Below are 21,816 nucleotides of genomic sequence, written 5' to 3'. Positions count from 1 at the left end.
AGATAGGCCCATATATAAGAAGGTGATACGTCATAAATCAATATTGGTTTTAAAAATAGCTAACCAATCATAACGAACGGTAGAAACGTCGTCGTTTAAACAACTGTTTATATATCTTCCATCTCCGGTGTTCCGGCAACATTTATTCTTACGTTCCTCCGTCGCCATGATCGTTAATTTCTCTTTCTTCCTCCTTCTCTTCGTCTCCGTCTTCGTTTCCTCTGCTGATTCTAAAGCGACCATTTCAATTTCCCCTAATGCTCTCAATCGATCTGGCGATTCCGTTGTGATACAATGGTCCGGTGTCGATTCTCCGTCAGATCTCGATTGGTTAGGACTCTACTCGCCGCCGGAGTCTCCTAATGATCACTTTATTGGTTACAAATTCCTCAATGAATCGTCCACTTGGAAAGATGGTTTCGGTTCGATTTCTCTTCCTTTAACCAATCTCCGATCAAATTACACATTCCGGATCTTCCGTTGGAGCGAATCCGAGATTGATCCGAAACATAAGGATCATGATCAGAATCCTTTACCAGGAACTAAACATCTTCTAGCTGAATCGGAGCAGCTGACTTTCGGATCCGGTGTTGGTATGCCGGAGCAGATCCATTTGTCGTTCACAAATATGGTTAACACGATGCGTGTTATGTTTGTAGCTGGAGATGGTGAAGAACGTTTTGTTAGATACGGTGAATCGAAGGATTTGTTAGGTAATTCCGCGGCGGCGCGTGGGATGAGGTACGAGAGAGAGCACATGTGTGATTCGCCGGCGAATTCCACTATTGGTTGGAGAGATCCTGGTTGGATTTTTGATACCGTCATGAAGAATTTGAATGATGGCGTTAGATACTATTATCAGGTAATATAAAGTCTCGATTTTGAAGCTTATGCATGATAGATTTGGGAGAAATATGTTTTGATTGATCAAATTTATGATTCTATGAATTAGGTTGGGAGTGATTCTAAGGGATGGAGTGAGATCCATAGCTACATTGCTCGAGATGTGACTGCAGAAGAAACCGTAGCTTTCATGTTTGGAGATATGGGTTGTGCTACACCATACACGACATTTATCCGCACACAAGATGAGAGCATATCTACAGTGAAGTGGATCCTCCGTGACATTGAAGCTCTTGGTGATAAGCCAGCTATGATTTCACACATTGGAGATATAAGTTATGCTCGTGGTTACTCGTGGGTATGGGATGAGTTCTTTGCTCAGGTTGAGCCTATTGCCTCGACAGTTCCTTACCATGTTTGCATTGGTAACCATGAGTATGATTTCTCTACTCAGCCGTGGAAACCTGATTGGGCAGCTTCTATTTATGGAAACGATGGTGGTGGCGAATGTGGTGTGCCGTATAGCTTGAAGTTTAACATGCCTGGGAATTCTTCAGAGTCTACAGGAATGAAAGCTCCTCCGACAAGGAATTTATATTATTCTTATGATATGGGAACGGTCCATTTCGTTTATATCTCCACAGAGACGAATTTTCTTAAAGGAGGTAGTCAATATGAATTCATAAAGCGAGATCTAGAGTCTGTAGACAGGAAGAAAACACCGTTTGTTGTTGTGCAAGGACATAGACCAATGTACACTACGAGCAACGAGGTTAGAGACACTATGATTCGACAAAAGATGGTTGAGCATCTAGAACCTTTGTTTGTGAAAAACAATGTCACACTTGCTCTATGGGGACATGTTCATAGATACGAAAGGTTTTGTCCCATAAGCAACAACACTTGCGGCACACAGTGGCAAGGAAATCCGGTTCATCTTGTGATCGGTATGGCTGGTCAAGATTGGCAACCGATTTGGCAGCCTAGACCAAACCATCCAGATCTTCCTATATTCCCTCAGCCTGAACAATCAATGTATCGTACAGGTGAGTTTGGTTACACTCGTTTAGTTGCAAACAAAGAAAAGCTCACTGTTTCTTTTGTGGGTAATCACGATGGCGAAGTTCATGATACTGTTGAGATGTTAGCATCTGGGGTAGTAATCAGTGGGAGCAAAGAGAGTACTAAAATCCCAAATCTGAAAACCGTTCCTGCTTCTGCTACACTTATGGGAAAATCAGAATCTAATGCTTTGTGGTATGCCAAAGGAGCAGGCTTGATGGTTGTGGGTGTGCTTTTAGGGTTCATTATCGGGTTTTTTACCCGGGGAAAGAAATCTTCGTCTGGAAACCGTTGGATCCCAGTCAAGAACGAGGAGACATAATCACATAATGTTGAACTGAGTCTATTATTTAGAGGCACGATTTGTATAGTATCCTTTTTTTCCCACGGTAAGAACCATGTTTCTTTACAACTACAGCTGGGAAGATATATAACATAAGTTTTTGTGCACTATAATAATAGTGATTCTTGTTACATAGTATGATTCATGTGTTTTTTTTTGAAGAATTTGCTGTAATTACAGATTGAAGAAGTTTTGCTGTAATTACATTATGTAGTGTATGAGAGTATATATACATTCAACAATTGTAGAGGCTAATCAATCGAGCATTGGAATGTTGATTATGCCAAAGCATAAGTGTAACCAATTATAGTATGGATTTGATGTTTTCTATTTTTGTTTGGTTATATGCTTTTTGAATATCAAAAGGTAAATTAGATTAATTTATTTGGATCGGTTTGATTTAGATTGGATCAATTCAATATATTAGGATTAAACACTCATGGAATATTGTCTGGAAAATTTAAGCTTGAGAAAAAAAATTGAATCAAATGCGTTAATATTGACAATTTTCATAGCAAAGAATGAATAAAGAAGAAAATCACAACTGTTCAAACGTAAAAAAAAGAAGAGAGAATGATACAATATAATATACATATAAGAACAATGGTATTTTGTGGAAGGTGTTTTCTTATTTGGAAAGCAAGTGACGTGCCCGTTGATTAGCTCCTTGAACACGAGAGTTAAGCTCATCAACATCGTCGCCGAGATGATCAAGAGCTTTGTTTTGCCTGCAAATTTGCCCCCAACAATAGTAAGTATTCTACAAACATAAGCATAAAATGTATGAAAGTATGTATTTGTGTTATCTGACTTGTCGATCTCAGATCCCATATCAACGGCCATGCTCTTAAGATCACCCAATATGTCACTTAAATCTGAAAGTCCATCGTCTTGCTTTGCCTTCTCTTGCTGCATTAAACATACACCTTTTAATACGTATTCTTAATAAAGAAAGCATATAAGATGCAAAAACTTGTAAAAAGAACACAAACCTCAACTTTCTGCAACGCATTTGTTGGTTGATCTAATGCTGGTTGACTGCTCGATCGTCCTTTTGCACCCAAACCAAGTTTCTCCCGCTCTTCCTTGTGATTCTCGCTCTTCTTCGACGGTTTATCTAAAATTTCGATAACTATATTAAACATGACCACCATACACATGATCAAGAGTCCTAACAACGTGAATACAATAAGGATTGAGATTATATGAGTTATTAACGGGCTAGGTATGAATCAACCCTTCTCTAAGATATTATAAGATACATGATCATCATAACATTATTTTATCCAATCAATATCAAGAGCTCGGAAGCTTTAAAACCTGGTGTGATCATAGGTCCTGTGATATTTTTAGTCTTCTTTGGTTTCCATGGCTTTGAAAACATTCCTCCTAAGTTGTTCAAAAGCTTCTCCCCCTGATCTCACAAACATTTTTTCTTATCAACGCTCCATAAAACAGAACATATAATTTCACATTTTCGTATCGAAGAAAGTAAGAAAAATTAAAAAAAGTTTTACCCGACTGAGATCTTTATCCATATCAACAGCCATTTCATGAGTCCTGTTGATTTGTTCACCTTGCTGATGCAACATTTCGAGCGTTCTTGCACCATCTGATCTTATATCTTCAGCGATCTTAAGACAATTATTAACACCTTTGGTTGTTTCTTCAGCTTTATAAACTGCATATTTTTCTAATTCTTCTGTCGTTTGGCTCTGCAGACCACCAGAATCGTTGAAACCGTTCTTGTATTTGTCGTCATCGTCGAAATCTGGTGTTATCAGGATTGGTTCTGAAGAAGTCCTTCTTCCTGCAGTGATTGTTCCTCCTTTGTTGTTTGATGATTCATTGGGAAGTTTATTGTTCCCCGGAGATTTGAAAAACCCAAACATCTATGTAACAATGAGGTGATGATGATTATCGATTAAACTGATAAAAAAGATTGAATCAGGAAGAAATAGAATTTGATGGGTTGGTTACCTGTGAAATCTCAAAGATTAGAAAAAAAAAGATTATAATCAAGAAAACTTCAGGGATTAGAAAAAAGAAAATGGTTATCCAAAAATAGAAACCTGTGACAGAGATATGTAATAACGTCCTATGCTTCTCCCTATTTTGGGACCGTTAAGAGTGTAATAACCAAACACTGTTTCAGAGAGAAGGCTTATGTCTTAACATGTTTAATGGAGAAATGTCAAGACCCATATTAATTTCGTTTTGCTTGTGCATATAGGAAGTGAGATATGTATACTAAAAGATATGAACAAAAGTTAGTTTATTAAACAGTTGAAGAATTTTTTTTATCTTCTTACAACAAAATCTAAAAATAGTAAATAAAAATAACCTAAAGTATCAAAAACACATAAGTTTCCACGGCCATAAAACTATACACGACATGCCTCCCTCAAAACTTCCAACTTGAGATTTTCTTAAATAATGCATTTACATACAGAAGATTCAGAACTTGGAGCAGAGTAGCAATGGACATGGGAGACAATTCTTCATTTACTTCCCTCTGGAGAAATCATCCCATGGGTGGTCTTGACCAAAGATTTCGTCGATAATGTTTGAAGTTGGAAGCAGATCAATGTTCTTAGTCCAACAATGATCTGGCAGTATTGAATCACAAGGATCAAATGAATACGACTGATCCACAAGATCATTGCAGTGGCGCCAGTAATTCCCAATGTTGGATTCTTCTCTATTTCTAACTGGACATCGAGAGTAGATTGCGTTGGACTGATTCTCAAAGGACATGTACGAATCTTCATTAGCATTAACCTCTTCTCCTTCGTCTCTTGAGAGGCTTTTTTCGGCTTTGTCATCTGATGGAGTTTCAGCACCATAAAAGGTGTTGTCATACTCTACTTGCCACTCATCATCATCACTATCAACATCCAGGCTTTTAGAACGGTTCTGGATAGCTCGTCTTCGCAGGATAAAGACATTGAAATAATAGCTCACAATTTCCTTCATGGTTCGTGAAGGAAACGCAGACTTTAGGTGTTTCCAGAAATCCCGGTCCATTGAAACCGGATTGGAGTAAACAATCTCATGAAACAGATCTTCCTCGTCTTCAGTTAGTCTAGCAGCAACTTCCTCCCCCATTTCACAAAGACCTATATCCAGACACCTGTCGTACCCAATAGTTGCAAACAAATCTTCCCTGTTTTCCATAATATGCTGCTGTACACATCTGATGGAACCTTTATCCAGGCAAATGCATTCCTTTCTTCCTTTACCAATCTTGCAGACCTCGGTTTCACAGTCAGGCATTGGAATTACGCACTTCCCTGTCACTTGTTCTTCATCGTAACCAACACCTTGACCCGACTGATCATTTGCCTCTTCCTTGACACATTCAGGAATATCAGCCTGGTAATCTGACCCGATTGGAACCGTTTTTCTAGGAGAAATCGGACACCAATAGCCATCTTCTTCCCCAGAGCAAACCGGTCTCCAAGGTATATCTGACTCAGGAGATTCATGAGAAATGGTAGACTGAATCGTAGCTCCAGACTGAGAATCCTCCTCAGACAAACCAGTTGTGATCCAAGAGAAAGGCGCATTGGTCTCAAACCCCTTGTCAACGTTATCCTCACATTTATACCCGTAGAGATCACTTATATCATATCCTGCTAAATGATAAAGACAGATAATCATTAAGCGAACTGCTTAAGTTTATCATGTGAACCCCTCTGCAAGAAACAAGGTGTTATTATTACCTACGACACCTGGCTTCTCCAGTGAAAGACGATATGGAACTCCTTCATCTAGTTTGGCCAGCTTATTACAGTAACTAATCTGTCTTCCATTCTTAACGTTGAGCTCTTGAACATCTTCAGCGTCAAACGTTCGCTTGAAACCCATTCTTAAAAAACCTGTAAAAGGAGAACCAAAGCCATTAGTTACTTGGCGTGAAGGTTATCTGTGTGAACCACACTCACACTGACAAGTGACAACTATAAGTCTATTTAACCAGTTCAGTAATTAAATTAGAGTATAAAGAAAAAATATTTAACCCCAATTAATTTAAGTAAATTAAAAAAAAAAATCCCCAAATTTGAAAACCCTAACCCTAGATTTCAATTCACGGATTAAATCGCGAAATCAAGAATCGAAAATCAATGAATCGGTTAATTATCATGAATACAGACAAAAGCCCTCGATTAATTGACAGATCTGACGAACCCTAGAACATCCCAACCTACGAGCCCAGATCGGATAATAAAATTGGGGGAAACTGAAATTAAGAACGGATCCGTTCATACTTTTGAAGGAAATCAACATCAAAAACAAACAATTGATCAGATCTGTTGTTATCAGATCCAGATCTGACTCAAACCCTAGATTTGACCAAAACAAAGGGATGATAACAAAACAGGTATCAATTGGAAGATCAAATCAAGAGGAAGAAGAAAATTACAATAGATCTGAAGATCGATCTGGAAGAAGGAAGGGATCTGAGCTGAAATTCGAAGAAAATTTGGTAGGGGAAAAAAATAAAATTGGGGGAATTTTCGAAAGCGGCTAGGGTTGAAAATTCGTGCTTTTCGATTAGGGGAAAGACCCGATTTTGAAACCCGGATTTAACTCGGATACCGAGACAACATCGAATGAGCTGTACTTTATTTAAATTCTTTGAATTACTTGAATTTACCAAATTATCCTCACCGTATACCATCAACGTGCCTAGCAACTTGTGTTGGCATATCCGGCTCGTATCTATCTTCTAAACCGGACACAAATTGATATTCATATGAACAAACCGGACCAAGCGAATTAAACCGGTTCTAATCTATAAGCCCTAGATTCCCAAATCAAATTTTCACTTTTGCTTTCTTCAACCTGTCGACAACACTCCCGAATTTTTCTCTGGTAATGTTTTTATTAGCTTGATTTTTCGTCGGAATTGATAATTGTGGAAGTATGTACTAATAAAGTTTGATACTTTAACTTGTTCTGGGGATTGAATCCGTTATGATATGAATTTCTGGAATTTTAGTTTTTATATGTGAATCTAAAGCTTATTCGTTTGTTATGTGTTGATGTTCTTATGCACCTAAAGCTTGAATTGAAATAGTCTTGTATTGATTCCATTTTTGTAGGCAGTGTGTTTAAAAACCAATGGCGCTAGTTGTGATTTGTGGGCAACCTTGTAGTGGTAAGTCAATAGCTGCAGTAACTTTAGCTGAAACATTGAAAGAGTCTGAAACGAAACAGAGTGTTAGGATCATCGATGAGGCTTCGTTTCATCTAGACCGCAACCAAAACTATGCTAACATGCCTGCTGAGAAGAATCTGAGAGGAAAGCTTAGGTCAGATGTTGATAGATCAGTTTCGACAGGCGAGATTGTTATTGTAGATTCCTTGAATAGTATCAAAGGTTACAGATATGAGCTATGGTGTATCGCTCGTGCTGCTGGGATTAGGTATTGTGTTGTTTATTGTGATGTAGATGAAGCTCATTGTAGGCAATGGAATAAGGAACGGAGTGATAGAGGTGAAGATGGATATGACGATGGTATATTCGAAGATCTGGTTAGAAGATTTGAGAAACCTGAGAGAAGAAACCGATGGGATTCACCTCTCTTTGAGCTATACCCTTCTCGTGAAGTTATAGACAAATCCTCTCCTGTGATTTTAGAGGCTGTGACTTATCTAACCAAGACTGTTGACTCCAAAACCCAAGATGTGAGAATTCTCCAACCAAGTATTGCCACTCAGGCTGCTAGATTTTCAGAAGCAAATTCTCTTTACGAGTTGGACAGAGCGACACAAGAAATCATCAACGCGATTGTGGAACAACAATCACTGGGCGCGGCTATAAGCAGAGTTACTCTTGGCAATGAACTACCTCCGATTGAAATCTGCAGACCGATTGGGCTACCGGAGCTAAGGAGGCTTCGAAGAACGTTTGTTAAATTGATGGGTCAATCGAGTCTAAGCGGTCCACCGTTACCAACTGATGCAGACAGTGCAAAGAGACGTTTTGTGGATTACTTGAACAGAGAGTTTGGAGGTAATAACGCTTGAAATTTGTTGGGTGAAAAACATCTTATTTCTTAAAGGTTTGGTTATGTATTTTCTTAACTCAAGACTTGTTCTTCTTCATCGAAATTCTTTTTTGGGGCTAAATTGATGTGTTATAATAGGCCCGTTATAATAATGCAAACATATTTTGGGGCTATAGTATATTTTCTTGTTCTTCTTTTTTGGTTGTCGTATTTTCTTGTTTTTCTAACATTGAAATTTCAAAAGACAACGACACGTTTGACATTTTTGGATGTATATTAATTTATAATAAATATGTCGGCAAATAAAAAATTATTCATTTACAACAAATATGCTTTGATTTGAAAATAACCACTACGGTAATTAAAAGAAAACATACAGCAACAGTTCTTATCTTTGCTAATCATATTCTTAATTATTTTAAACAGCTTCATTAATCGCTAATGCTTTATTTTTGTCGACATTCGTTCATTTAATAATTAATGAATGCAGCTTACTTTTATTCATACAAATAATATAAAATCATAAAACGACGAAGTAAGAGACACAGAGCAGAAAAAGCTTACACTCATATCACTGAGCTGCTTTGGCTTCGCCAATCGCCATTGTTGTTTCGAAATATAATTACTGCTTCTCAAAACCCTTTTGTTGGTTTTTGTTTTCGTTGTCGATCATTGCTTCAATCTCTTTCCTTTCGATCTGAATCATCTGATCTCTGATCTTCTTCGAGATCTCACTAATAGGATTTTGAGATTGAGTTTTGTCCACAGAATCACGAGGTTCGTTCTTGGCTCGATTCTCTTACGATAACTATACGTTGACGTAGAGAAAAGTAATTTTCCTTTTTGCATTTCATTGTTCAAAATACTGAAAAGTGTAAAAAGTTTTGATTTTTGATCTGAGAAATTTGGTTGCAGGTTTTGTTGATTTGGTGTACCGTAATTGGCAATTACGAGTTAGTTATGGATTTGGCGTTCAGTGACTAATGGTCTTTCCTGATTTGGAATATTCTTGAAGTTTTGGGTAATGATTCAATGTGAAACAAATGTTGCCTATACATGAGAATAAATGGCTTGATTAGGTAAATGTTAGTTGGAGTTTTAGGTAAATGAGAAGCCTTTTAGGGACAGAAAGAGGAGTTGGTTGTTGTATAGTGTAGAGATTTGCTTACAATAAAAGCTCTTGTTTTGAACCTGGGACCATGAAGGTTGCCTCAGTTATTGGTCTTAGACCAAGGATCAGTGGTTTACTTTTCTTAACCCTCGGTGTTATTGCTCTCATTACCATTTTAGTACCAAATTCAGATTCTTCTTCTACAACTTCAACTACGCGAGTACCGCCAAGCAACATTTATAGTAACTATGGGAGGGTTAAGGAACAAGCAGCTGTTGATTATCTAGATCTAAGGTTTTTCTCCTTAGGGGTTAATCGGTTAAAAGAGTTTCCTTTATGTGGTAAAGAAAGAGACAATTATGTTCCTTGTTATAACGTAACAGAGAGTGATCGGAATTGTGAGTTTGCAAGAGAAGAGGAAAGATGTCTAGTTCGTCCTCCAAGGGATTATAAGATACCACTTAGATGGCCTGTTGGTAGAGATATCATATGGACTGGGAATGTGAAGATTACTAAAGATCAGTTTCTTTCATCAGGAACTATGACTAAAAGGTAACTGAGATCACCTTTTGTTATGCAGTTTCAGCAGCTAGTGTTGTGCCATCTTAATCTATTGTTAATATTTATCATCAGGCTAATGTTGCTTGAAGAGAATCAAATTACGTTTCACTCGGATGATGGCTTGATCTTTGATGGGGTTAAAGATTACGCTTTTCAAATTGCTGAGATGATTGGATTAGGAAGCGATACTGAGTTTCCTCAAGCTGGTGTAAGTCGTTTTTCCTTCTTTTGCTAATTCCTCTTATCATTTGATTGTTAGTTCTGTTTTCACTGAAACCTCCTTAAGTTGTCTACCGTTTCTTGCAGATACGGACTGTGTTGGACATCGGTTGCGGATTTGGTAGCTTTGGTGCACATCTAGTGTCTTTGAACGTGATGCCTATATGTATAGCAGAGTATGAGACAAGTGGAAGCCAAGTCCAATTAGCTCTAGAGAGAGGCCTTCCTGCAATGATTGGAAATTTCTTTTCGAAACAGCTTCCATATCCAGCTTTATCATTTGACATGGTCCACTGTGCTCAATGTGGGATTACTTGGGATATAAAAGGTATTTATATGGTATGATTCATAGTCTTTCACTTATTTTGGTTAAGATCTTTTTGAAATGATCTTCTTAAGACTGACAGTGTTATGCTCTCAATTTTCTGACGTTGAGCAGATGCAATGCTACTTTTAGAAGTGGATCGTGTTCTCAAGCCTGGGGGTTATTTTGTTTTGACCTCTCCTACAAGCAAAGCACAGGGAAATTCTCCTGATACTAAGAAAACAAGTATCTCAACACGAGTGGATGAGTTATCTAAGAAAATCTGCTGGAGTCTCTCAGGTCAGCAAGATGAGACGTTTCTTTGGCAGAAAACAGCAGACCCAAATTGCTACTCATCTCGGTAAGTAAAAGAACAGAGTCCTGAAGCTTGGTTTTTAACTCACAGTCACACTGATGCCGTTCTTTCTTTTTCCTGCTTGTTGTAGCTCGCAAGCTTCTATACCTGTTTGCAAAGATGATGATAGTGTTCCATATTACCATCCTCTTGTTCCATGTATAAGTGGAACCAAGAGTAAACGCTGGATTCCTATTCAGAATAGGTCTAGAGCTTCAGGAACAAGTTTGTCTGAGCTTGAAATTCATGGTAACTAGTTATTTTGGTGTGTCATGTTCTGTTTTCACTGCTCATACTTTTCTGGCGATTAATGTTCTTCTCCGATAAATATCTTTCAACAGGTATTAAACCTGAAGAATTCGATGAGGATATACAAGTATGGAGATCAGCCCTTAAAAACTATTGGTCCTTGCTTACACCTTTGATTTTCTCAGACCACCCAAAAAGACCTGGCGATGAAGATCCTGTCCCACCTTTTTACATGATACGCAATGCTATGGACATGAATGCTCGTTATGGGAATCTGAATCAGGCCTTACTTAACCAAGGGAAATCAGTTTGGGTGATGAATGTTGTCCCAGTCAAAGCACGTAATACTCTTCCTATAATACTTGATCGAGGTTTTACCGGCGCTCTACATGACTGGTGAGTGTGTTTCCCTTAGATTCCATAAAAGAGTTTGAAGGTGTTGTGCATCACATTTATCTTCATTTCGCTTAAAACATTTGAGCTCCAAAAAAGAATTGTTTCTTGTCCATTAATTGATGTGCAGGTGTGAACCATTCCCTACCTATCCTCGAACATATGACATGCTTCATGCCAATGAACTTCTCACACATCTTAGCTCAGAACGGTGCAGCCTAATGGACTTGTTCTTGGAAATGGACCGGATTCTCCGCCCTGAGGTTCTTTTTTTATACACTCCGACCATTTGTCATATGATCCTAATTAGGGGTAAATCATAAGCTGAGAGAGACTTAGCGTTTTCTGGTTGATTGATAGGGATGGGTTGTGCTAAGTGATAAGCTTGGAGTGATAGAGATGGCGCGTACACTTGCTGCTCGTGTACGCTGGGAAGCAAGAGTCATCGATATTCAAGACGGTAGTGACCAACGGCTCCTTGTTTGTCAAAAACCATTATTAAAAAAATAACTCAAAAGAAAAGAAGCAAAATTAGCAAACTGTCAACGAGTTTGCTTCTCTGCACCATCGACACTAAGTACAGTTTTTTTAATAGGTAATCTCTCTCTCTCTCTCTTTCTCTTTCTCTTTTCTCTGAGCTTTGAAAACTTAAAGAACACACAAATATCTTAATCTTTATACATTGAGGGTATCTCTGCGTAATTCATTAGATTGAATCAGAGTTTCACTTTAGTTTACAGATCCAAGTACTGATGCTTGCAGATTCTGGAGAGAAATCAAGACGATGAAAATGGGAGACTTCTGCGACTTTCTTAGCAGTGCAACGGTTATTCAAATTACGACATTCTTTACATTTTTTCTGTTTGCAAACAAGAATTGTTCTCAGTTTTATTTTTTGTTCGTTTCGTAATTATTCATTAAGAATCATCTCTCTCGTATATTCATTCATTCCTCTAATGAATCAAAACAAAATTGTTTCTGTAGAGAACAGAAATGACAGAACATAACTTAAAAAGTTGTAAAGATATTTCGGCTGGTAATATAAATTATAGAATGATAATAATAATACCGTTATTAAAAAAAGAAGGATAACAATTGGAGATGCGGGGGATCGAACCCCGTGCCTCTCGCATGCAAAGCGAGCGCTCTACCATTTGAGCTACATCCCCTATTGCTTGTTTATTGCTTATTTAGATGTTGTAGCAAGTATATAATAATATGTATTTACATAAACTTATTGCCCACTCTATCTAATCATATGATTTTCACTGCCTCTCGGAAACCCTAGCACTAGCAGAGTCGATCTTCTCGATAGAGTGAGTCAGATGTAAAACCTTGAATTAATATAAGAGGCCCAAACTTGGGTTTCTGGCCTCCCCAAATTGTTCAAGAGGCACGCACACCAAAAGTTCACAAGACAAGAATCATGGGGAAGCGTCGAACGAGGTGTCGTCAATTTTGGAGACTTCCATCGGCGTATCGTATCGGTGTGTGTAAATGGTGTATGGAGCATTATTCAGGTTCTCTTAGATGTGACTACTATAATATGCACCTTCTAGAAGAATCCCTAAGCCTTTTAGGCCTTACTCTGCTGAAAACATTGTCCAAGCCTGACGATGTTACTACTACCTCCACACATCTTGGGTAGGTGTCCATTTCTCTTCTTGATAATCTCTTTATATGGATGGTGATGGTTGTTATTGCTCATATATATGTGTATTAGTGTATAGATGTTGAATGAATGTTTTTCACTTCACTCAGCTCCGATCAAGTAGTTCAAATTTGCGATTCCTCCACTACAAGCGCAAGTCTTTAGGGAAGAAGAAACGCAAAGCCAAATCCACCACCTGTATATGTCAGCTCAACTGGTTATGTTTTCCAATGCTTTAATTTGTTAACCTAAAACTTGATATGCTTTATTATTAGGATTATGACTTAGAAAAGACTTGGTTATGTTATACCCTAATTAATGTCCGCCAGAAGCCTACATAGGAAATAGAAATGGGAGCTATAAAAAAAGTCTTTAAGTCGAAGAAAACTGCACAAAAACATTGAGTAAAGTGACATCTGCAAAACCTAATGATCTCGCATATGCATGGAGGCAATGTCAAGACGTGAATCCAAAGACACAACAGCGAAACCTGGAGTGCAGATGTCTGAAAAACCTTTAATCAAAAAAAAAGTTTCAAAATTGGAGATGCGGGGGATCGAACCCCGTGCCTCTCGCATGCAAAGCGAGCGCTCTACCATTTGAGCTACATCCCCATTTGCTGAATTTGAACTGTATTAAACATATAACTATTATAGCAAGCGTTGGCCCACTCCAAACACAAATTGCATTTGGGAAAGAAAAATCGTAGTTTTAGTAAATGTATGACTCATATATATGAGATGATGATAAAAAGTGTGTAATGGTATTCATAAAAAATAATGCATTAATTAATTAAATAAAGCTTTACTTAGGCACTTACTAGTCAAAACCATTCTTAAATTAAGTTCAAAGTTCAAACCATTAGCAAACAAAATTTTGTGTTCAACCCCAAAACTATTACCGTTTCAGTCGTGTGCACAAGACAAGTACCCTTTTCTAAAATAACAGTATTATATTATTAAATTTAGAAACGTTTCATCAAAATATGTGACTCATATCCAATTTCTAATATGTGACTCAACAAGATGTAAATTTCAAAACTGTTTGATTTTGCTCATACAGATATGACTCACATCAAAAAATGATTTTTTTTCTGTCAAACAAGAAATGATATTGATCACAGCAAAATAGAAATCTATATAATAAGAATGATCGAACCGTTGCGCTTTTTTGAAGTACAAAAATATAGAGATAAAAAAAATAAAAAATTCGAAGAATTTTAAAGTTAACAATAGTAGTATACTAGTATGAATCATATGATATTGACTATTGAGGAAGACATAAGTTATCAAACTGAAATCGGTTAAATATAATTACCAAAATTGTATTAGTTGCAACAACAACGAGAGAGGGCCCCGCATATCTTCCATACGTAAGTGCTAGTTCGTCAATACATGTCAATTTTCAACTCTTCTCTTTTTCTATTGTACGTTATAAATCAACCTATTATAAAACTTCAAAAAAATATGTTTTTAAGCATAGTCGTAGTTGGAACATTGGAACCAAAACACTAACTTACAAGGGTTTCTTTTTCAATATTACCCTATTTATTCATCCACCTTTCATTTTCCAATACTCTTTAACTTCTCTCTCCAAAGCCATCATCTTAATTAGTTTTGGTTAGTACCTGCAGGTTCTTGGTTTTTAAAGTCAAAGTCTCTTTTGTGCTTCTCGTAAAGAGCGATCATGAAAGTGCTTCTCGGTCTTTTGCTTCTCTTGTCCTTGACCAATTCTTCAAGTAAAGCTTTCTTCTTCCCTTTTTTTTTTTTTGATTAATTCTTATTTTCCTATTCCCCTAAATGATCAAGAAGCTTTATGCAAAGGAATGATCTTTTCAATCTAAGCACAACCAACCGATCACAGTGCTCTGGTTTTATGGTTCAATCTAAAGCTATATCTTTCTATTTAGGTGCAATTTACTGTCTCTGTAAAGATGGGATAGGAGACACAGAGCTTCAAACATCAATAGACTATGCATGTGGAACCTTAGCTGATTGTAATCCTATACATGATAAGGGTACTTGTTATCAACCAGACACCATCAAAAGCCACTGTGATTGGGCTGTGAATAGCTACTTCCAAAACGCAGCTCAAGTCCCTGGAAGCTGCAATTTCTCTGGCACTGCCACTACCAATCCAAACCCACCTTCCAGTAAAGTCAATAACTCCTAAAAGTCTAAAACCTTTTGATGAGAAAAAGTTTGTGATCTTGATGATGTTTTTTTCTGTGGGTGCAGATTTGGCTAATGGTTGCATCTATCCGTCAAGCCCTAGGTATGTTTGCTGATCACTTTCATTAACCTAAAACTGCTTCATTCACATTATTTTACTTTGTTCCTTATCTTGTAACAGCTCTACTAGGTCTCCTCCATCAACAACACCACCAACGGGAACAACTCCCACAAACGGAACCACTCCATTTCCGGGAACTCCATTTCCAGGAACACCGTTCCCGGGAACTCCTCCGGTGTTTGGTCCAACCGGAGTCTTCAACCCAAGCAACCCAGGCAGTGGTGCTTCAAGTTTGGGCACCTCCTCTGTTTTCACACTCTGTTTTTCATTACTAGCCTTTCTATGGGGCTCTGATGTAAGGTTCGGATTTAGCCACGTGTAGAGACTAAAAGACATCCACTTGTGTTAGTCTTTGATTCTATTTTGGGTGGAACAAGAAGCTTAGGCGTTTGTTGAGCTTTCGTCTATGTAAAGGTTGCTCTAATAGAAAGAATCTTGAGTAAAGAAAGATAAAACAGGACACCAATCTTTAGTGAATGAGAATGGATACAAACGACTATAGTTTATGATGAAGACTTCTCAACAACATCCTTCTTACCAACTCATTCGTTGTGTAAAAAATACTTAAATTCTTTTTTAATTATTACAACAATAATTTCTTTTGTTCAATCATAGACTAAAAATGGAGAAGTTTGGTGTGACAATTTGTTTTCTTTCGGATTTAAAACTCTTACTTAGAGTTCTAAATAAATGTGCTATAAAAAATAATGATTAAATGTTATAAAGACTCTTAAAATCTAAAATCTCTTATATAAGCACCATTTTTCTCCTTTTTTTTTAATTCATATTGTATTTTTAATATAATATTTTAAATTTCTTCTAAATTTTTTAAAAACTCATCGATGGAAATGCTCTAACATGTGAAATACTAGTACAAAAAAAAATTCTAGTTTTATTTTATGGATCGCCCTCAACATCGACGGATCTACTCCTCAGGTAAATAATATGAATCTTTTTTGACATATAGAGTTAGCTCATTAATAATTTTGTTGTTGTGAACTACTGGATTGATGAAATGATTGTTCACCGCTTGGATGACTTTATGGATGAACACGTACATTTTGGGGAGGTAATCTTCGAGGAAAATATAGACCGTCTGCTTAAAAAATCACTCCTGGCGACTAAGATACCAATATGTTGGAGTTCTCATAAGCATACAGAGAATGTAAGTATTTTGATTTATATGTTCTTTCTTGTGTTTATTGATTTGCGAGAATCACAATCAAATTACCTTGAACATTGCATTCCCTTGATGTGGTTATGTTTTGTGATAGGGACAGCTTTATAAACCTACCCTAAAGATCAGAGAAGCGAATAGAAGAGTAGATGGTCACTTCATGTTACTCACCGGGCATGGGATTGATGAGGAGAGCAACATCCCTTTCATGGAGTTTCAGGACACGAAGGGCGACACTTGGGGTGATGAGGGATTCGTTCGTGTCCGCCGTCAGGTCAACCTTGTGACAGAGTTTGTTGAACTTAAGGTAAGTAAATATGTAGTCTGAAAAAAAGTTTTCTCAAGTTGAAAAGTTGAAAATTTGATATATGTTGGTGTATTCTTCTTGCAGATCTGAGTGCACTTGTGGTAAAATGGTTTAGGTTGAGCCGTTGAGGAAGTTCAAAACTATAGTTACACTTGGTTTTGATTGGAAATATTCTAAACTCTAGTGGTGACTTCTTGGTCTTTCGGTTGAGGAAGCTCTAAACTGTAGTAATCCTTTGGGTTTGGTCGAGGATATATTCAACCCTTTTAGTTTGAGGGTCTTTTTTGTAATCTCGACTCGTAGGTTTGATCATATTAAACTAGGGCATAACTTGAATATGAATTGGGAAATATTAAGATTTTGTTTCTATCTTCTAAGTGGTGAAGAACACATATTGGTAAAAACACTATTTTTGTTCCCCAAAATATACCTTATCTAAAAGTCTAAAACTAATATCTTTCTAATACTTTCTAACTAAGAAATTTGTATTGTTTTTACACTGTGTATAACTTTTTTTAAACCTAAATAATTACCAATAATCACGTGAAAGGATGGGATATTAATGTTGTTGGTGTTACTCACCTCGGCCCAAAAAGGAATCGGTCATCATCATGTACATAACATTTGCTCTGATTCTTGGTTTCTTGGTAACAAATTCTAAATTGTCTCATTAGTTTCCGTGGTTTCTTTTTAGGTCATTCTCAACCTATGAAGTCGAAAGCTCTCGATGAAGAAGAGACTAGGGAGTAGAAAGCTCGACCAAGTTATTTGGGTTTTTGACTTGTGATACAATGCAAGCTCTTTGATGTTCACAGCAAGCTCAATAAACGTATTCTGCCTTTATTATTTACCCAATTTTTGGATGTTAAGCGTAATCTCAATAATCATTTTCTGCCACCATTCTGAGCCGTATACGATTCAATTGATTAGGTTGACAAAAACATTTTCATTAAAGACATATCGATGATTGACATTCCAAATCCAGTGGGGCTTCAAGTTTGGTCATCTCCTCTGTTTTCACACTCTGTTTTTGTTTTTAAGTTACATACAACAAATCAATCATACAAGTTACAAAACAGAGAGATGTTTGGTGTGGTTTATTTATTCAAAAAAAGACCAACCAAACCATGAAAGAAGTGAAGTATCAACTATATACGATTTAACAAGTAAGATTTTGGTATTGGTATGAAACACAGCTTCAATAATGGCCCCCAAGGGTCTAAGATATACTTTCAACCTCTTTACACCGGCAAGTCTCTCTAACAAACTCTGCTATAAGTTTAGTGACAGCAGCCGGCTTTTCGACATGGGGAAGATGTCCACAGTTAGATATTTGTTTGACACGTGCATTCGATAATTCTCCGTGCAGTCTCTGCATTGAAGAAGATATGATCTAGGACTTGAGAGACCATTTGAAACATGATAATAGTCTAAATAGAGATAGAAAAATCTAACTAACCCAAGCGAGCTTGTTGCTAATGATTTGGTCATCCTCTCCCCATAGTATCAATGTCTTCTGTGAAACCTGCAGACAGAATCTCTTCTTGATTTCACCTTACTCCGAAATCTACATAAATGAAAAGTGATTTAGAGAAAAGATGAAAGTACCTTTTTTATAAGAGAAGTTACGTTGTATCCTCCGCTAGTCATAAAACTAACAGTTGCATCTTCCCACCAAGGATATAGACAATGCAAGCGACCAATCTAGATTGACGAAAAAAATCAGACTGATGAGAGCTAGTTTCTTGTTTACCAATAAGAATTACTTAGTAAGGCTTGTTTACCTTTGTCCAGTCCCAACTAGTTTCCAATGAGATACCATTGAAACATATGAAGTTAACGTATAACCGTAATGGAATACTCTTTAGAAGATACACCTAAAATCCCAAATTCATATACCCAAAAAACCATAGTGTTAACAGAATTGTGAAGAGTTTTACTCAAGAGGATCATCCTCCAATACAATAAAGGGACTTTTATGTATAGAACTTGATGAGAACTTACCCCAGCATAAGCTGCTGCTTTAGGTAACGTTGCCAAGTTTCCAGTACCTTCTGCGTAAACGCTTGCGTCCATTAAAACCAAGGACTCAACCTGAATATTCATGAGTTTCTTCTCCTAGTCAATATCTTCTGACATGTTGACTAAAAACTTCTTTATGAGAAATAATGAAAGCTCCTCAAGAATTCTATAAGTACCGCTTCTGGATGGTTGACCGCAATGTCAATTGCGACAGCAGCACCGAGGCTCGGACCAACCAAAACCACAGGCCTTTTAATATGAGACTTCCAAAACTATGGATCATACAAGAGAGCCAAATCAATTCTCAACAACTAAACTAAGCACACAAGTAAAGAAAATGTCTACAAACCTTGTAAAAGTGCTCTCTTTTCGACGCTACATCACAAGGTGGAAGTTTGTCTGAAAAGAGAAGTGTGCAAGAGTATAAAAACATTGGCAAGTTTGGAGAATAACAGAAAACAAAAAGGGAAAGGAAGTAGTAAATGATAAGAGAGGGACAAAACCTAAATCAGAAAAACCCCAACCAAGGATATCAAATGCCCATGTTTCTAAACCGGCTTCTTCAAGCAACGGATAAGTGTATCTCCACTCTAAACAAGAACTGTTTTACAAGAGTTTTAAAACTCAAGACACTAATTCAACAAACCAAAACATTTTGATTAGTACCTATCAAATCCGTGAAGAAGCACAACAGGAGTTGTCTCGTTCCGCATCAGCGGTGTCACGCAACTGCTCATAATACTATCTTCCCTGAAGCTCACCTAACAAGACAATGAGCAAAATCTCTACAGGTTCATGATTCTTACATTGCTTTAAATGTTTCTACTCACTTGAAACTTTGAATGTAAGAAATACAGAATCACAAAAACTTGAATTGTGACATGGCCAAGTTGCAGCTAAGACAGTAAAATGTAGTTGTATATAAGCTCAAATTCTCAGTCATGAAAGGATCAGACCTTGGATTATTTGAAATTTCAGAATGATAAAACGTGGAATCTCAAGCCACTTACAGATACAGGAAGCCTCTCTATTCTGGCGGCGAGCTTTAGAGCAAACGTGTCTTTAATTTTCTCGACATCGGTCGGCAGAAACGTCGGAAACTTCTCCGCCGTCACTTTAAACGTCCTTTTGATTGTACATTCCACCTTCAGAATCGGTCGAGAAACCGCCGTCGCCGTCACCGTTGAGAGCATCGTTGAAGACGACGCGTCTCTGTTACTCTGTTTCACTTGCGGTTTGTACTCGATAGAGAAGATGTGACACGTGGCAAGTAAGACCAATGTCCAAAGGAGTTTAAAACGCTGTCGTCTTGAGTAAGATGAATCACAGCCACATATTTAGTTAATGCGGCTAATTGAGCCTCTAAATCCAACCGTCCAATATACACAATTGCAATTTCAGAACTAAGAAAAACAATGGCCAAAAGTGAAAACTTGAGAAGCATTCATAAAAACTGACCAATATTCTGATGTAACAAAAGCTGATGAGACAATAAGAAACAGAGTATACAATATGAAATATGTACTTTAGCTCAACACAAGAGCTTCATTTAGTGTTTTCTACATTCCACACTAAGCAAATAACATTCAAATGAAATAAGGGAACCTGGCTTGCTTGCTTGCAAATTTCACATAATCAGTTACAAAAACCTCAGTCTACAAGATTCCCATCGATCTCATAGAACAAACGGTTTGCGTTTGCGCTGATTCTCTCAGCTCCACGCATAATCTTCTTGCAATCTTCATGCCAATGCTTCGGTTTAAACTCTCTCAGCTTCACTTGAGGATCCTTTATATCAAAGTTATTGTATATCTCTCTTGCAGGTAAAACATGATTCTGCCAAAAATCAAACAGTGCCGGTTTCATATCCTCCCAAAACGCGGTATCACGCCAAACTCTAAAGAGACTGCTTCCATTGCGAGTCCAACAATACAAATCCAACCAATCTGTATCCACAATCTCCATTAAACCCTGAAGTTGTGGAACACAATTATAAGGAACCTTCTTCCACGGATAAACTTTCGAGTTATCCCGGTTATCAAACGGGCATTTCACTTCTAACACACCACACGAAGTAACACCGTCCTTAACTACATTGATCACTCCATCAGGAGAAGCTCCTAACCAGTTTTCTTCAGGGCTTTCACCATTCTTATAAACAACAAACTCAGGTATGAGGATTTCATTTCCCGTTAACTCGTTGTACCTCTCGAGTGCTTCGACCTCATTCTCAATGTCCCAAAACGTAGCTCGGTTTCCAGCAAACGGTTTCGCTGCCCCGATTTTCTCTAACCAAAGATTTCGTCTACCGTCAGGCGAAAATCCGATAGCACGCGCGAAATTACTAGCTGTTAACCTATTCTTTCTCAAATCTTCCCAATTCTTACGCCAATGATGAGTTGGTTCCGTAACTACTACAGCTTCTTCTTTCTTTGAAACTATACCAACGATTTCAGAAATTGCCTTTGAGTCAGGCTCTGGTTCGTTATACGGAATGTGCAACAGACGATGACAGTAAGATAAATCATCACTGCCAATGAAAATCGAAACACAGGTAAGATTATTACATAAATTACTTCTAGTCGAAAATCGATTTTGGCTGCAGATAATTACAAAATTGAATGTGTATTTGGTCGATAGTTCTAACGAATCTATGATATATACAACATAAAATCAGACAGAGACACCAACTGACCGTGCACGCTTGTAAAAGACACGACGAAGCATATCGGCGACGGCACACCGGCGGAGAATAGACGAGTTCGATTCTGAAACTTTTAAGGGTTTAATGGAAACGATTCTGTAATAATAATAAAAAAAGTCATAACGAATGGGCCGTATTGGCCCAAACATTTTACGGCCGTACCATTAAAATCATTTTACTTCCGTTATCCGGTTCGAATATTTCGG

At 37.4% G+C, this 21,816-nt stretch overlaps 9 protein-coding genes and 2 non-coding genes across 20 annotated transcripts; 5 read left to right on the top strand and 6 right to left on the bottom strand.

Annotated features, from left to right (window-relative positions):
• The first annotated feature begins 64 nt into the window (after positions 1-64).
• On the top strand, positions 65-2,622 carry PAP2 (Purple acid phosphatases superfamily protein). The gene is made up of 2 exons (NM_101256.3): positions 65-862; positions 953-2,622. Exons 1-2 carry the CDS (start codon positions 167-169, stop codon positions 2,225-2,227), a joined length of 1,971 nt encoding a protein of 656 aa, NP_172843.1. The 5' UTR covers positions 65-166; the 3' UTR covers positions 2,228-2,622.
• Positions 2,623-2,702: 80 nt separating this feature from the next.
• Positions 2,703-4,289, bottom strand: SNAP30 (soluble N-ethylmaleimide-sensitive factor adaptor protein 30). Of its 2 annotated transcripts, NM_001332096.1 has the most exons (6): positions 4,229-4,289; positions 3,766-4,140; positions 3,569-3,662; positions 3,241-3,365; positions 3,060-3,157; positions 2,717-2,976 (listed from the first exon to the last, which is right to left on the bottom strand). In NM_001332096.1, exons 2-6 carry the CDS (start codon positions 4,138-4,140, stop codon positions 2,877-2,879), a joined length of 792 nt encoding a protein of 263 aa, NP_001318998.1. In that variant the 5' UTR covers positions 4,229-4,289; the 3' UTR covers positions 2,717-2,876. The 2 variants fall into 2 exon arrangements, with proteins under 2 accessions (NP_172842.1, NP_001318998.1); NM_101255.2 differs by having other exon boundaries at positions 2,703-2,976; positions 3,766-4,270.
• Positions 4,290-4,486: 197 nt separating this feature from the next.
• AT1G13880 (ELM2 domain-containing protein) lies at positions 4,487-6,890 on the bottom strand. Of its 3 annotated transcripts, none has more exons than NM_001332094.1 (3): positions 6,520-6,848; positions 5,974-6,129; positions 4,487-5,883 (listed from the first exon to the last, which is right to left on the bottom strand). In NM_001332094.1, the coding sequence occupies exons 1-3, from the start codon at positions 6,536-6,538 to the stop codon at positions 4,754-4,756; spliced, it is 1,305 nt and encodes a 434-aa protein (NP_001322565.1). In that variant the 5' UTR covers positions 6,539-6,848; the 3' UTR covers positions 4,487-4,753. The 3 variants fall into 3 exon arrangements, with proteins under 3 accessions (NP_001322565.1, NP_172841.1, NP_001322566.1); NM_101254.4 differs by having other exon boundaries at positions 4,509-5,883; positions 6,675-6,890; NM_001332095.1 differs by having other exon boundaries at positions 4,509-5,886; positions 6,675-6,848.
• Positions 6,891-7,054: 164 nt separating this feature from the next.
• On the top strand, positions 7,055-8,535 carry DRL1 (KTI12-like, chromatin associated protein). Its single transcript, NM_101253.3, has 2 exons — positions 7,055-7,126; positions 7,357-8,535. The coding sequence occupies exon 2, from the start codon at positions 7,376-7,378 to the stop codon at positions 8,282-8,284; it is 909 nt and encodes a 302-aa protein (NP_172840.1). The 5' UTR covers positions 7,055-7,126; positions 7,357-7,375; the 3' UTR covers positions 8,285-8,535.
• Positions 8,536-8,764: 229 nt separating this feature from the next.
• QUL1 (QUASIMODO2 LIKE 1) lies at positions 8,765-12,517 on the top strand. 5 transcript variants are annotated; one of them, NM_001332093.1, is made up of 10 exons: positions 8,773-9,042; positions 9,181-9,928; positions 10,010-10,145; positions 10,244-10,484; positions 10,596-10,821; positions 10,907-11,064; positions 11,157-11,460; positions 11,588-11,720; positions 11,818-12,052; positions 12,220-12,517. In NM_001332093.1, exons 2-9 carry the CDS (start codon positions 9,465-9,467, stop codon positions 11,965-11,967), a joined length of 1,812 nt encoding a protein of 603 aa, NP_001322262.1. In that variant the 5' UTR covers positions 8,773-9,042; positions 9,181-9,464; the 3' UTR covers positions 11,968-12,052; positions 12,220-12,517. The 5 variants fall into 5 exon arrangements, with proteins under 5 accessions (NP_172839.1, NP_001322262.1, NP_849657.1 ...); NM_179326.3 differs by having other exon boundaries at positions 12,191-12,517; NM_179325.2 differs by having other exon boundaries at positions 8,810-9,042; positions 9,181-9,848; positions 12,220-12,413.
• Positions 12,518-12,553: 36 nt separating this feature from the next.
• Positions 12,554-12,626, bottom strand: AT1G13850. Its single transcript has one exon. It is a non-coding gene; the product is annotated as a tRNA-Ala (tRNA).
• A 1,023-nt stretch (positions 12,627-13,649) lies between these two features.
• Positions 13,650-13,722, bottom strand: AT1G13840. The gene has a single exon. It is a non-coding gene; the product is annotated as a tRNA-Ala (tRNA).
• An 809-nt stretch (positions 13,723-14,531) lies between these two features.
• Positions 14,532-16,028, top strand: AT1G13830 (Carbohydrate-binding X8 domain superfamily protein). Of its 2 annotated transcripts, NM_101251.5 has the most exons (4): positions 14,532-14,846; positions 15,018-15,260; positions 15,346-15,382; positions 15,461-15,987. In NM_101251.5, the coding sequence occupies exons 1-4, from the start codon at positions 14,795-14,797 to the stop codon at positions 15,720-15,722; spliced, it is 594 nt and encodes a 197-aa protein (NP_172838.2). In that variant the 5' UTR covers positions 14,532-14,794; the 3' UTR covers positions 15,723-15,987. The 2 variants fall into 2 exon arrangements, with proteins under 2 accessions (NP_172838.2, NP_001320308.1); NM_001332092.1 differs by lacking the exon at positions 14,532-14,846 and having other exon boundaries at positions 14,879-15,260; positions 15,461-16,028.
• Positions 16,029-16,375: 347 nt separating this feature from the next.
• Positions 16,376-17,280, top strand: AT1G13825 (uncharacterized protein). Of its 2 annotated transcripts, none has more exons than NM_001332090.1 (3): positions 16,376-16,565; positions 16,675-16,884; positions 16,969-17,280. In NM_001332090.1, the coding sequence occupies exons 1-3, from the start codon at positions 16,416-16,418 to the stop codon at positions 16,972-16,974; spliced, it is 366 nt and encodes a 121-aa protein (NP_001321995.1). In that variant the 5' UTR covers positions 16,376-16,415; the 3' UTR covers positions 16,975-17,280. The 2 variants fall into 2 exon arrangements, with proteins under 2 accessions (NP_001321995.1, NP_001321994.1); NM_001332091.1 differs by having other exon boundaries at positions 16,401-16,565; positions 16,681-16,884.
• A 530-nt stretch (positions 17,281-17,810) lies between these two features.
• AT1G13820 (alpha/beta-Hydrolases superfamily protein) lies at positions 17,811-20,247 on the bottom strand. The gene is made up of 10 exons (NM_101250.4): positions 19,917-20,247; positions 19,573-19,667; positions 19,410-19,507; positions 19,256-19,305; positions 19,083-19,178; positions 18,889-18,978; positions 18,669-18,761; positions 18,493-18,588; positions 18,344-18,409; positions 17,811-18,256 (listed from the first exon to the last, which is right to left on the bottom strand). Exons 1-10 carry the CDS (start codon positions 20,097-20,099, stop codon positions 18,104-18,106), a joined length of 1,020 nt encoding a protein of 339 aa, NP_172837.1. The 5' UTR covers positions 20,100-20,247; the 3' UTR covers positions 17,811-18,103.
• Positions 20,248-20,267: 20 nt separating this feature from the next.
• Positions 20,268-21,730, bottom strand: AT1G13810 (Restriction endonuclease, type II-like superfamily protein). Its single transcript, NM_101249.3, has 2 exons — positions 21,602-21,730; positions 20,268-21,436 (listed from the first exon to the last, which is right to left on the bottom strand). The coding sequence occupies exons 1-2, from the start codon at positions 21,631-21,633 to the stop codon at positions 20,557-20,559; spliced, it is 912 nt and encodes a 303-aa protein (NP_172836.1). The 5' UTR covers positions 21,634-21,730; the 3' UTR covers positions 20,268-20,556.
• Between the last annotated feature and the right edge of the window lie 86 nt (positions 21,731-21,816).

This window comes from Arabidopsis thaliana (genome assembly GCF_000001735.4).
Source record: "Arabidopsis thaliana chromosome 1 sequence".
Taxonomy (NCBI): domain Eukaryota; kingdom Viridiplantae; phylum Streptophyta; class Magnoliopsida; order Brassicales; family Brassicaceae; genus Arabidopsis; species Arabidopsis thaliana.
This window is presented reverse-complemented; position numbering and strand designations above follow the sequence as displayed.

Coding starts and splice junctions, on each gene's coding strand:
- PAP2 (NM_101256.3), top strand. CDS start 167: ATGATCGTTAATTTCTCTTTCTTCCTCCTTCTCTTCGTCTCCGTCTTC. Junction 863..952: donor GCGTTAGATACTATTATCAG/GTAATATAAAGT, acceptor TCTATGAATTAG/GTTGGGAGTGATTCTAAGGG.
- SNAP30 (NM_001332096.1), bottom strand. CDS start 4,140: ATGTTTGGGTTTTTCAAATCTCCGGGGAACAATAAACTTCCCAATGAA. Junction 3,366..3,568: donor AGGACCTATGATCACACCAG/GTTTTAAAGCTT, acceptor TCGAAATTTTAG/ATAAACCGTCGAAGAAGAGC. Junction 2,977..3,059: donor ATGGGATCTGAGATCGACAA/GTCAGATAACAC, acceptor GCAAATTTGCAG/GCAAAACAAAGCTCTTGATC.
- AT1G13880 (NM_001332094.1), bottom strand. Junction 5,884..5,973: donor GGAGAAGCCAGGTGTCGTAG/GTAATAATAACA, acceptor ATCATTTAGCAG/GATATGATATAAGTGATCTC.
- DRL1 (NM_101253.3), top strand. CDS start 7,376: ATGGCGCTAGTTGTGATTTGTGGGCAACCTTGTAGTGGTAAGTCAATA.
- QUL1 (NM_001332093.1), top strand. CDS start 9,465: ATGAAGGTTGCCTCAGTTATTGGTCTTAGACCAAGGATCAGTGGTTTA. Junction 9,929..10,009: donor TCAGGAACTATGACTAAAAG/GTAACTGAGATC, acceptor ATTTATCATCAG/GCTAATGTTGCTTGAAGAGA. Junction 10,485..10,595: donor GATTACTTGGGATATAAAAG/GTATTTATATGG, acceptor GACGTTGAGCAG/ATGCAATGCTACTTTTAGAA.
- AT1G13830 (NM_001332092.1), top strand. CDS start 14,924: ATGCAAAGGAATGATCTTTTCAATCTAAGCACAACCAACCGATCACAG. Junction 15,261..15,345: donor CAATCCAAACCCACCTTCCA/GTAAAGTCAATA, acceptor CTGTGGGTGCAG/ATTTGGCTAATGGTTGCATC. Junction 15,383..15,460: donor ATCTATCCGTCAAGCCCTAG/GTATGTTTGCTG, acceptor ATCTTGTAACAG/CTCTACTAGGTCTCCTCCAT.
- AT1G13825 (NM_001332090.1), top strand. CDS start 16,416: ATGATTGTTCACCGCTTGGATGACTTTATGGATGAACACGTACATTTT. Junction 16,566..16,674: donor CTCATAAGCATACAGAGAAT/GTAAGTATTTTG, acceptor GTTTTGTGATAG/GGACAGCTTTATAAACCTAC.
- AT1G13820 (NM_101250.4), bottom strand. CDS start 20,099: ATGCTCTCAACGGTGACGGCGACGGCGGTTTCTCGACCGATTCTGAAG. Junction 19,668..19,916: donor TAGAGAGGCTTCCTGTATCT/GTAAGTGGCTTG, acceptor TTGTCTTGTTAG/GTGAGCTTCAGGGAAGATAG. Junction 18,589..18,668: donor CTAGTTGGGACTGGACAAAG/GTAAACAAGCCT, acceptor TCGTCAATCTAG/ATTGGTCGCTTGCATTGTCT.
- AT1G13810 (NM_101249.3), bottom strand. CDS start 21,633: ATGCTTCGTCGTGTCTTTTACAAGCGTGCACG. Junction 21,437..21,601: donor GTCTTTTACAAGCGTGCACG/GTCAGTTGGTGT, acceptor TTTCATTGGCAG/TGATGATTTATCTTACTGTC.